Source organism: Cetorhinus maximus, chromosome 21, assembly GCF_964194155.1.
Source record: "Cetorhinus maximus chromosome 21, sCetMax3.hap1.1, whole genome shotgun sequence".
Classification (NCBI taxonomy): Eukaryota; Metazoa; Chordata; class Chondrichthyes; order Lamniformes; family Cetorhinidae; genus Cetorhinus; species Cetorhinus maximus.
This window is the reverse complement of record NC_135899.1, coordinates 1,418,723-1,430,507: the sequence shown is the minus strand read 5'-3', so window position 1 is coordinate 1,430,507 and position 11,785 is coordinate 1,418,723. Positions and strand designations below refer to the sequence as shown.

Genomic DNA, 11,785 nt, shown 5'->3' with positions numbered 1-11,785 from the left:
AGTACTGACTCTCTGACAGTGCAGCACTCCCTCAGTACTGACACTCCGACAGTGCAGCACTCCCTCAGTACTGACCCTCCGACAATGCGGCACTCCCTCAGTACTGACCCTCCGACAGTGCGGCACTCCCTCAGTACTGACCCTCCGACAGTGCAGCACTCCCTCTGTACTGACCCTCCGACAGTGCAGCACTCCCTCAATACTGACCCTCTGACAGTGCAGCACTCCCTCTGTACTGACCCTCCGACAGTGCAGCACTCCCTCAGTACTGACCCTCTGACAGTGCGGCACTCCCTCGGTACTGACCCTCTGACAGTGCGGCACTCCCTCAGTACTGACCCTCTGACAGTGCAGCACTCCCTCAATACTGACTCTCTGACAGTGCAGCACACCCTCAATACTGACCCTCTGACAGTGCGGCACTCCCTCAGTACTGACCATCTGACAGTGCAGCACTCCCTCAATACTGACTCTCTGACAGTGCGGCACACCCTCAATACTGACCCTCTGACAGTGCAGCACTCCCTCAGTACTGACCCTCTGACAGTGCAGCACTCACTCAGTACTGACCCTCTGACAGTGCAGCACTCCCTCAGTACTGACCCTCTGACAGTGCGGCACTCCCTCAGTACTGACCCTCTAACAGTGCAGCACTCCCTCAGTACTGACCCTCTGACAGTGCAGCACTCCCTCAGTACTGACCCTCTGACAGTGCAGCACTCACTCAGTACTGACCCTCTGACAGTGCAGCACTCCCTCAGTACTGACCCTCTGACAGTGCGGCACTCACTCAGCACAGACCCTCTGACAGTGCGGCACTCCCTCAGTACTGACCCTCTGACAGTGCGGCACTCCCTCAGTACTGACCCTCCGACAGTGCAGCACTCCCTCAGTACTGACCCTCTGACAGTGCGGCACTCCCTCAGTACTGACACTCTGACAGTGCGGCACTCCATCAGTACTGACCCTCCGACAGTGCGGCACTCCCTCAGTACTGACCCTCTGACAGTACGGCACTCCCTCAGTACTGACTCTCTGACAGTGCAGCACTCCCTCATGGCTGACAATTGGGAGTTCATTTTGGTCCCAGTGCTGTCACCTCCAAGCCTCACAGTCACTAACTGTCTACAAGAGGAGAATCAGTGTTAGCTTAGTGAAGGCAGGTTTAGCTCTGCACAGTCAAAGATCGACTCTCCTGCAGTGGGGATGAGTGTCAGTGCCATGTATTCCTCCCAGTAACTTAGCAGCAACGGAGGGATGAGCGTTGTGCATCTCCCCAGCTGAGACAGTGAGATCGAGGGTTAGGCACATTGGTGGATGGTATCCCTGGCCAGAGACAGTAAAGACTCTGCTCCTTACCCTGCATCTTCAGGAAGCAGTAAGTCAAAGCGGGCAGCCTGTTTCTGGGCTAATTTATGAACCTTGTCCAGGGTCCGCAATCGATTCTTCACAGTCTGATTGGCGATTTCACCCTGGAGAGGATTGAAGAAAATTCAATAAATGTCAGGGTCTGAATACATACAGCACCCGGACACTATCACTCTGCAAACACAACCCACCAACCATCATCCCGGGCTCTATCACTCCCCAAATGTCACGTCTCCCTCTTCCACATCACTCCCGTTGCACCCTGACCACCATCACACCCCAAACATTATCCCTGAACACCCGGCTTCCTGACACACCTCAAACACTGTCAGCCCCCCCCGAGCCATCACACCCGATCGCAGTCACTCCAGGAGGGGAGCAGGGTGGGGGCGGGGAGTTGGGGGGGAAGGACATTACTCCCAGTGATAGGCTGTACAGAGTGAGGGTGTGTAATATTATTCCGGAGTGATGGGTTGTACAGAGTGAGAGGGTGTAGTATTATTCCAGAGTGATGGGTTGTACAGTGAGGGTGTGTAGTATTATTCCAGAGTGATGGGTTGTACAGTGAGGGGGTGTAGTATTATTCCAGAGTGATGGGTAGTACAGAGAGGGGGTGCAGTATTATTAATGAGTGATGGGTTGTACAGAGAGGGGGTGTAGTATTATTCCAGAGTGATGGGTTGTACAGAGTGAGGGGGTGTAGTATTATTTCTGAGTGATCGGTTGTACAGTGAGGGGGTGTAGTATTATTCCGGAGTGATGGGTTGTACAGTGAGGGGGTGTGGTATTATTCCAGAGTGATGGGTTGTACAGTGAGGGGGTGTAGTATTATTCCAGAGTGATGGGTAGTACAGAGAGGGGGTGTAGTATTATTCCAGTGATGGATTGTACAGTGAGGGTGCATAGTAATATTCCAGAGTGATGGATTGTACAGTGAGGTGGTGTAATATTATTCCAGAGTAATGGGTTGTACAGTGAGGGGGTGTAGTATTATTCCAGAGTGATGGGTTGTACAGAGTGAGGGGGTGTAGTATTATTCCAGACTGATGGGTTGTACAGTGAGGGGGTGTAGTATTATTCCAGAGTGATGGGCTGTACAGTGAGGGGGTGTAGTATTATTCAGGAGTGATGGATTGTATAGTAAGAGGGTGTAGTATTATTCCAGAGTGATGGGTTGTACAGTGAGGGGGTGTAGTATTAGTCCAGAGTCATGGATTTTACAGTGAGGGGGTGTCGTAATATTCCGGAGTGATGGGTTGTACAGTGAGGGGGTGTAGTATTATTACAGAGTGATGGGCTGAACAGTGAGGGGTGTAGTATTATTCCAGAGTGATGGATTGTACAGTAAAGGGGTGTAGTATTATTCAAGAATGATGTGTTGTAGAGTAAGGGGGTGTAGTATTATTCGAGTGTGATGGATTGTACAGTCAGGGGGTGTAGTATTATTCCAGAGTGATGGATTGTACAGAGAGGGGGTGTAGTATTATTCCAGAGTGATGGGCTGTACAGTGAGGGGTGTAGTATTATTCCAGAAGGATGGATTGTACAGTAAAGGGGTGTAGTATTATTCCAGAATGATGTGTTGTAGAGTAAGGAGGTGTAGTATTATTCGAGCATGATGGATTGTACAGTCAGGGGGTGTAGTATTATTCCAGAGTGATGGATTGTACAGAGAGGGGATGTAGTATTATTCCAGAGTGATGGGCTGTACAGTGAGGGGTGTAGTATTATTCCAGAGGGATGGATTGTACAGTAAAGGGGTGTAGTATTATTCCAGAATGATGTGTTGTAGAGTAAGGAGGTGTAGTATTATTCCAGCGTGATGGATTGTACAGTGAGGGGGTGTAGTATTATTCCAGAGTGATGGAATGTACAGTGAAGGGGTGTAGTATTATTCCAGAGTGATGGGTTGTACAGTGAGGGGGTGTAGTATTATTCCGAAGTGATGGGATTGTACAGTGAGGGGGTGTAGTATTATTCCGGAGGGATGGATTGTACAGAGAGGGGGTGTAGTATTATTACAGAGTGATGGATTGTACAGTGAGGGGGTGTAGTATTATTCCGGAGTTATGGATTGTACAGTGAGGGGGTGTAGTATTATTCCAGGGTGATAGGTTGTACAGTGAGGGGGTGTAGTATTATTCTGAAGTGATGGATTGTACAGTGAGGGGGTGTAATATTATTCCGGAGTGATGGATTGTACAGTGAGGGGGTGTCGTAATATTCCAGAGTGATGGGTTGTACAGAGAGGGGGTGTAGTATTATTCCAGTAAAGGATTGTACAGTGAGGGGGCGTAGTAATATTCCAGAGTGACGGCTTGTACAGTGAGGAGGTGTAGTATTATTCCAGAGTGATGGGTTGTACAGGGAGGGGGTGAAGTATTAGTCCAGAGTGATGGATTGTACAGCAAGGGGTTGTCGTATTTTTCCAGATTGTGGATTGTACAGTAAGGGGGTGTAGTATTATTCCAGCGATGGATTGTACAGTGAGGAGGTGTAGTATTATTCCAGAGTGATGGATTGTACAGCAAGGGGGTGTCATAATATTCCAGAGTGATGGGTTGTACAGAGAGGGGGTGTAGTATTATTCCAGTGATGGATAGTACAGTGAGGGGGCGTAGTAATATTCAAGAGTGATGGATTGTACTGTGAGGGGGCATAGTAATATTCCAGAGTGATGGATTGTACAGTGAGGAGGTGTAATATTATTCCAGAGTGATGGATTGTACAGTGAGGAGCTGTAGTATTATTCCAGAGTGATGGGTTGTACAGTGAGGGGGTGTAGTATTAGTCCAGAGTGATGGGTTGTACAGAGTGAGGGGGTGTAGTATTATTCCAAAGTGATGGGTTGTACAGTGAGGGGGTGTAGTATTATTACAGAGTGATGGGCTGTACAGTGAGGGGGTGTAGTATTATTCCGGAGTGATGGATTGTACAGTAAGAGGGTGTAGTATTATTCCAGAGTGATGGGTTGTACAGTGAGGGGGTGTAGTATTAGTCCAGAGTCATGCATTTTACAGTGAGGGGGTGTAGTATTATTCCGGAGTGATGGATTGTACGGTGAGGCTGTGTAATATTATTCCGGAGAGATGGATTGTACAGTGAGGGGGTGTAGTATTATTCCAGAGTGATGGATTGTACAGCAAGGGGGTGTCGTAATATTCCAGAGGGATGGGTTGTACAGAGAGAGGGTGTAGTAATATTCCAGAGTGATGGATTGTACAGTGAGGAGTTGTAGTATTATTCCAGAGTGATGGATTGTACAGCAAGGGGATGTCGTAATATTCCAGAGTGATGGGTTGTACAGTGAGGGGGTGTAGTATTATTCCAGTGATGGATTGTACAGTGAGGGGGCGTAGTAATATTACAGAGTGATGGATTGTACAATGAGGAGGCATAGTAATATTCCAGAGTGATGGATTGTACAGTGAGGAGTTGTAGTATTATTCCAGAGTGATGGGTTGTACAGAGAGGGGGTGTCGTAATATTCCAGAGTGATGGGAGGTACAGAGAGCGGGTGTAGTATTATTCCAGTGATGGATTGTACAGTGAGAGGGCGTAGTAATATTACAGAGTGATGGATTGTACAGTGAGGGGGCATAGTAATATTCCAGAGTGATGGATTGTACTGTGTGGAGGTGTAGTATTATTCCAGAGTGATGGGTTGTACAGTGAGGGGGTGTAGTATTAGTCCAGAGTGATGGATTGTACAGCAAGGAGGTGTCGTAATATTCCAGATTGTGGATTGTACAGTAAGAGGGTGTAGTATTATTCCAGTGATGGATTGTACAGTGAGGAGGTGTAGTATGATTCCAGAGTGATGGATTGTACAGCAAGGGGGTGTCGTAATATTCCAGAGTGATGGGTTGTACAGAGAGGGGGTGTAGTATTATTCCAGTGATGGATTGTACAGTGAGGGGGCGCAGTAATATTCCAGAGTGATGGATTGTACTGTGAGGGTGCATAATAATATTCCAGAGTGATGGATTGTACAGTGAGGAGGTGTAATATTATTCCAGAGTGATGGATTGTACAGCAAGGGGGTGTAGTAATATTCCAGAGTGATGGATTGTACAGAGTGAGGGGGTGTAGTATTATTCCAGAGTGATGGGTTGTACAGTGAGGGGGTGTAGTATTATTCCAGAGTGATGGGCTGTACAGTGAGGGGGTGTAGTATTATTCCGGAGTGATGGATTGTACAGTAAGAGGGTGTAGTATTATTCCAGAATGATGTGTTGTAGAGTGAGGGGGTGTAGTATTATTCCAGAGTGATGGGTTGTACAATGAGGGAGTTTAGTATTAGTCCAGAGTCATGCATTTTACAGTGAGGGGGTGTCGTAATATTCTGGAGTGATGGGTTGTACAGTGAGGGGGTGTAGTATTATTCCAGAGTGATGGGTTGTACAGTGAGGCGGTGTAGTATTATTCCGGAGTGATGGATTGTACATTGAGGGGGTGTAGTATTCTTCCAGAGTGATGGGTTGTACAGTGAGGGGGTGTAGTATTATTCCGGAGAGATGGATTGTACGGTGAGGGGGTGTAATATTATTCCGGAGTGATGGATTGTACAGTGAGGGGGTGTAGTATTATTCCAGAGTGATGGATTGTACAGCAAGGGGGTGTCGTAATATTCCAGAGGGATGGGTTGTACAGAGAGAGGGTGTAGTAATATTCCAGAGTGATGGATTGTACAGTGAGGAGGTGTAGTATTATTCCAGAGTGATGGATTGTACAGCAAGGGGGTGTCGTAATATTCCAGAGTGATGGGTTGTACAGTGAGGGGGTGTAGTATTATTCCAGTGATGGATTGTACAGTGAGGGGGCATAGTAATATTACAGAGTGATGGATTGTACAATGAGGAGGCATAGTAATATTCCAGAGTGATGGATTGTACAGTGAGGAGGTGTAGTATTATTCCAGAGTGATGGGTTGTACAGCATGGGGGTGTCGTAATATTCCAGAATGATGGGTTGTACAGAGAGGGGGTGTAGTATTATTCCAGTGATGGATTGTACAGTGAGGGGGCATAGTAATCTTCCAGAGTGATGGATTGTACAGTGAGGAGGTGTAGTATTATTCCAGAGTGATGGGTTGTACAGTGAGGGGGTGTAGTATTATTCCAGAGTGATGGGTTGTACAGAGTGAGGGGGTGTAGTATTATTCCAGAGTGATGGGTTGTACTGTGAGGGGGTGTAGTATTATTCCAGAGTGATGCGCTGTACAGTGAGGGGGTGTAGTATTATTCCAGAGTGATGGATTGTACAGTGAGGGGCCATAGTAATATTTCAGAGTGATGGTTTGTACAGTGAGGAGGTGTAACATTGTTCCAGAGTGATGGGTTGTACAGTGAGGGGGTGTAGTATTATTCCAGAGTGATGGATTGTACAGTGAGGGGGTGTACTATTATTCCAGAGTGATGGGTTGTACAGTGAGGAGGTGTAGTATTATTCCAGAGTGATGGGTTGTACAGAGTGAGGGGGTGTAGTATTATTCCAGACTGATGGATTGTACAGTGAGGGGGTGTAGTATTATTCCAGAGTGATGGGTTATATAGTGAGGGGGTGTAGTATTATTCCAGAGTGATGGATTGTACAGCAAGGGGGTGCAGTATTATTCTGGAGTGATGGATTGTACAGTAAAGGGGTGTAGTATTATTCCAGAATGATGTGTTGTAGAGTAAGGGGGTGTAGTATTATTCTAGCGTGATGGATTGTACAGTGAGGGGGTGTAGTATTATTCCAGAGTGATGGGTTGTACAGTGAGGCGGTGTAGTATTATTCCGGAGTGATGGATTGTACATTGAGGGGGTATAGTATTATTCCAGAGTGATGGGTTGTACAGTGAGGGGGCGTAGTATTATTCCGAAGTGATGGATTGTACAGTGAGGGGGTGTAGTATTATTCCGGTGTGATGGATTGTACGGTGAGGGGGTGTAATATTATTCCGGAGTGATGGATTATACAGTGAGGGGGTGTAGTATTATTCCAGAGTGAAGGATTGTACAACAAGGGGGTGTCGTAATATTCCAGAGGGATGGGTTGTACAGAGAGGGGGTGTAGTATTATTCCAGAGTGATGGATTGTACAGCAAGGGGGTGTCGTAATATTCCAGAGTGATGGGTTGTACAGTGAGGGGGTGTAGTATTATTCCAGTGATGGATTGTACAGTGAGGGGGGGTAGTAATATTACAGAGTGATGGATTGTACAGTGAGGGGGCATAGTTATATTCCAGAGTGATGGATTGTACAGTGAGGAGGTGTAGTATTATTCCAGAGTGATGGATTGTACAGCAAGGGGGTGTCGTAATTTTCCAGAGTGATGGGTTGTACAGAGAGGGGGTGTAGTATTATTCCAGTGATGGATTGTACAGTGAGGGGGCGTAGTAATATTCCAGAGTGATGGATTGTACAGTGAGGGGGCATAGTTATATTCCAGAGTGATGGATTGTACAGTGAGGAGGTGTAGTATTATTCCACAGTGATGGATTGGACAGTGAGGGGGTGTAGTATTATTCCGGAGTGATGGATTGTACAGTAAGAGCGTGTGGTATTATTCCAGAATGATGTGTTGTAGAGTGAGGGGGTGTAGTATTATTCCAGAGTGATGGGTTGTACAGTGAGAGCGTGTAGTATTAGTCCAGAGTCATGGATTTTACAGTGAGGGGGTGTCGTAATATTCCGGAGTGATGGGTTGTACAGTGAGGGGGTGTAGTATTATTCCAGAGTGATGGGTTGTACAGTGAGGGGGCGTAGTATTATTCCGAAGTGATGGATTGTACAGTGAGGGGGTGTAATATTATTCCGGAGTGATGGATTATACAGTGAGGGGGTGTAGTATTATTCCAGAGTGAAGGATTGTACAACAAGGGGGTGTCGTAATATTCCAGAGGGATGGGTTGTACAGAGAGGGGGTGTAGTAATATTCCAGAGTGATGGATTGTACAGTGAGGAGGTGTAGTATTATTCCAGAGTGATGGATTGTACAGCAAGGGGGTGTCGTAATATTCCAGAGTGATGGGTTGTACAGTGAGGGGGTGTAGTATTATTCCAGTGATGGATTGTACAGTGAGGGGGGGTAGTAATATTACAGAGTGATGGATTGTACAGTGAGGGGGCAGAGTTATATTCCAGAGTGATGGATTGTACAGTGAGGAGGTGTAGTATTATTCCAGAGTGATGGATTGTACAGCAAGGGGGTGTCGTAATTTTCCAGAGTGATGGGTTGTACAGAGAGGGGGTGTAGTATTATTCCAGTGATGGATTGTACAGTGAGGGGGCGTAGTAATATTCCAGAGTGATGGATTGTACAGTGAGGGGGCATAGTTTTATTCCAGAATGATGTGTTGTAGAGTGAGGGGGTGTAGTATTATTCCAGAGTGATGGGTTGTACAGTGAGAGCGTGTAGTATTAGTCCAGAGTCATGGATTTTACAGTGAGGGGGTGTCGTAATATTCCGGAGTGATGGGTTGTACAGTGAGGGGGTGTAGTATTATTCCAGAGTGATGGGCTGTACAGTGAGGGATGTAGTATTATTCCAGAGTGATGGATTGTACAGTAAAGGGGTGTAGTATTATTCCAGAATGATGTGTTGTAGAGTAAGGGGGTGTAGTATTATTCGAGCATGATGGATTGTACAGTGAGAGGGTGTAGTATTATTCCAGAGTGATGGATTGTACAGAGAGGGGATGTAGTATTATTCCAGAGTGATGGGCTGTACAGTGAGGGGTGTAGTATTATTCCAGCGTGATGGATTGTACAGTGAGGGGGTGTAGTATTATTCCGAAGTGATGGAATGTACAGTGAGGAGGTGTAGTATTATTCCAGAGTGATGGGTTGTACAGTGAAGGGGTGTAGTATTATTCCGAAGTGATGGATTATACAGTGAGGGGGTGTAGTATTATTCCGGAGTGATGGATTGTACAGTGAGGGGGTGTAGTATTATTCCGGAGTGATGGATTGTACAGTGAGGGGGTGTAGTATTATTCCGGAGTGATGGATTGTACAATGAGGGGGTGTACTATTATTCCGGAGTGATGGATTGTACAGTGAGGGGGTGTAGTATTATTCCAGAGTGATGGGTTGTACTATTATTCCGGAGTGATGGATTGTACAGTGAGGGGGTGTAGTATTATTCCAGAGTGATGGATTGTACAGTGAGGGGGTGTTGTAATATACCAGAGTGATGGGTTGTACAGTGAGGGGGCATAGTAATATTCCAGAGTGATGGATTGTACAGTGAGGAGGTGTAATATTATTCCAGAGTGATGGGCTGTACAGTGAGGGGTGTAGTATTATTCCAGAATGATGTGTTGTAGAGTAAGGGGGTGTAGTATTATTCCAGCGTGATGGATTGTACAGTGAGGGGGTGTAGTATTATTCCAGAGTGATGGGTTGTACAGTGAGGGGGTGTAGTATTATTCCAGAGTGATGGATTGTATAGTGAGGGGTTGTAGTATTATTCCAGAGTGATGGGTTGTACAGTGAGGGGGTGTCGTAATATTCCGGAGTGGTGGGTTGTACAGTGAGGGGGTGTAGTATTATTCCGAAGTGATGGATTGTACAGTGAGGGGGTGTAGTATTATTCCAGAGTGATGGATTGTACAGTGAGGAGGCGTAGTATTATTCCAGAGTGGTGGATTGTACAGCAAGGGGGTGTCATAATATTCCAGAGTGATGGGTTGTACAGAGAGGGGGTGTAGTATTATTCCAGTGATGGATTGTACAGTGAGGGGGCGTAGTAATATTCCAGAGTGATGGATTGTACAGTGAGGGGGCATAGTAATATTTCAGAGTGATGGTTTGTACAGTGAGGAGGTGTAACATTGTTCCAGAGTGATGGGTTGTACAGTGAGGGGGTGTAGTATTATTCCAGAGTGATGGATTGTACAGTGAGGGGGTGTAGTATTATTCCAGAGTGATGGGTTGTACAGTGAGGAGGTGTAGTATTATTCCAGAGTGATGGGTTGTACAGAGTGAGGGGGTGTAGTATTATTCCAGAGTGATGGATTGTACAGTGAGGGGGTGTAGTATTATTCCAGAGTGATGGGTTATATAGTGAGGGGGTGTAGTATTATTCCAGAGTGATGGATTGTACAGTGAGGGGGTGTAGTATTATTCCAGAGTGATGGATTGTACAGCGAGGGGGTGCAGTATTATTCCGGAGTGATGGGTTGTACAGAGTGAGGGGGTGTAGTATTATTCCAGAGTGATGGGTTGTACAGAGTGAGGGGGTGTAGTATTATTCCAGAGTGATGGATTGTACAGTGAGGGGATGTAGTATTATTCCGGAGTGATGGATTGTACAGTGAGGGGGTGTAGTATTATTCCAGAGTGATGGGTTGTACAGAGTGAGGGGGTGTAGTATTATTCCCGAGTGATGGATTGTCCAGTGAGGGGGTGTAGTATTATTCCGGAGTGATGGATTGTACAGTGAGGGGGTGTAGTATTATTCCAGAGTGATGGGTTGTACAGTGAGGGGGTGTAGTATTATTCCAGAGTGATGTGTTATATAGTGAGGGGGTGTAGTATTATTCCAGAGTGATGGGTTGTACAGAGTGAGGGGGTGTAGTATTATTCCAGAGTGATGGGTAGTACAGAGAGAGGGTGTAGTATTATTCCAGAGTGAGGGGGTTGTACAGTGAGGGGGTGTGGTATTATTCCAGAGTGATGGGTTGTACAGTGAGGGGGTGTAGTATTATTCCAGAGTGATGGGTTGTACAGAGTGAGGGGGTGTAGTATTATTCCAGAGTGATGGGATGTACAGAGTGATGGTGTGTAATATTATTCCAGAGTGATGGGTTGTACTGAGTGAGGGGGTGTAGTATTATTCCAGAGTGAGGGGGTGTAGTATTATTCCAGAGTGATGGGTAGTACAGAGAGGGGGTGTAGTATTATTCCAGAGTGTTGGGTTGTACAGAGTGAGGGGGTGTAGTATTATTCCAGAGTGATGGGTAGTACAGAGAGGGGGTGTAGTATTATTCCAGAGTGTTGGTTGTACAGAGTGAGGGGGTGTAGTATTATTCCAGAGTGATGGGTTATATAGTGAGGGGGTGTAGTATTATTCCAGAGTGATGGATTGTACAGTGAGGGGGTGTAGTATTATTCCAGAGTGATGGGTTGTACAGAGTGAGGGGGTGTAGTATTATTCCAGAGTGATGGATTGTACAGTGAGGGGATGTAGTGTTATTCCTGATTTATGGATCATATTGGTCTGACTGCTTTTAACTTCAGTGACATGATTATGTCCGGGACAGAGTTGTTTGAGAGTGAAAGCCCACGTCTCTGTCATTTCCCGGATGTTCAGTAAGATCCACTCACCAGTTTAACGTGTTCCCCACGCTGGAACTTTCTGACTGCCTCCTCTGGGATGGGCGCAGGTCCTGGGAAGGGATCTTCTTTCTAGGGGAGGGGGGGAGAA

At 46.3% G+C, this 11,785-nt stretch overlaps 1 protein-coding gene across 1 annotated transcript in view; it reads right to left on the bottom strand.

Annotated features, from left to right (window-relative positions):
* LOC144695485 (WD repeat-containing protein 46-like) overlaps window positions 1-11,785 on the bottom strand; it is a 29,706-nt gene that overhangs the window by 722 nt on the left and 17,199 nt on the right. Inside the window, exons 3-4 of the mRNA XM_078566364.1 lie at window positions 11,686-11,766; window positions 1,360-1,472 (exon numbers count right to left, since the gene is read on the bottom strand). Of these exons, the coding sequence (XP_078422490.1) occupies window positions 1,360-1,472; window positions 11,686-11,766 (194 nt within the window). The remainder of the gene's footprint in view (window positions 1-1,359; window positions 1,473-11,685; window positions 11,767-11,785) is intronic.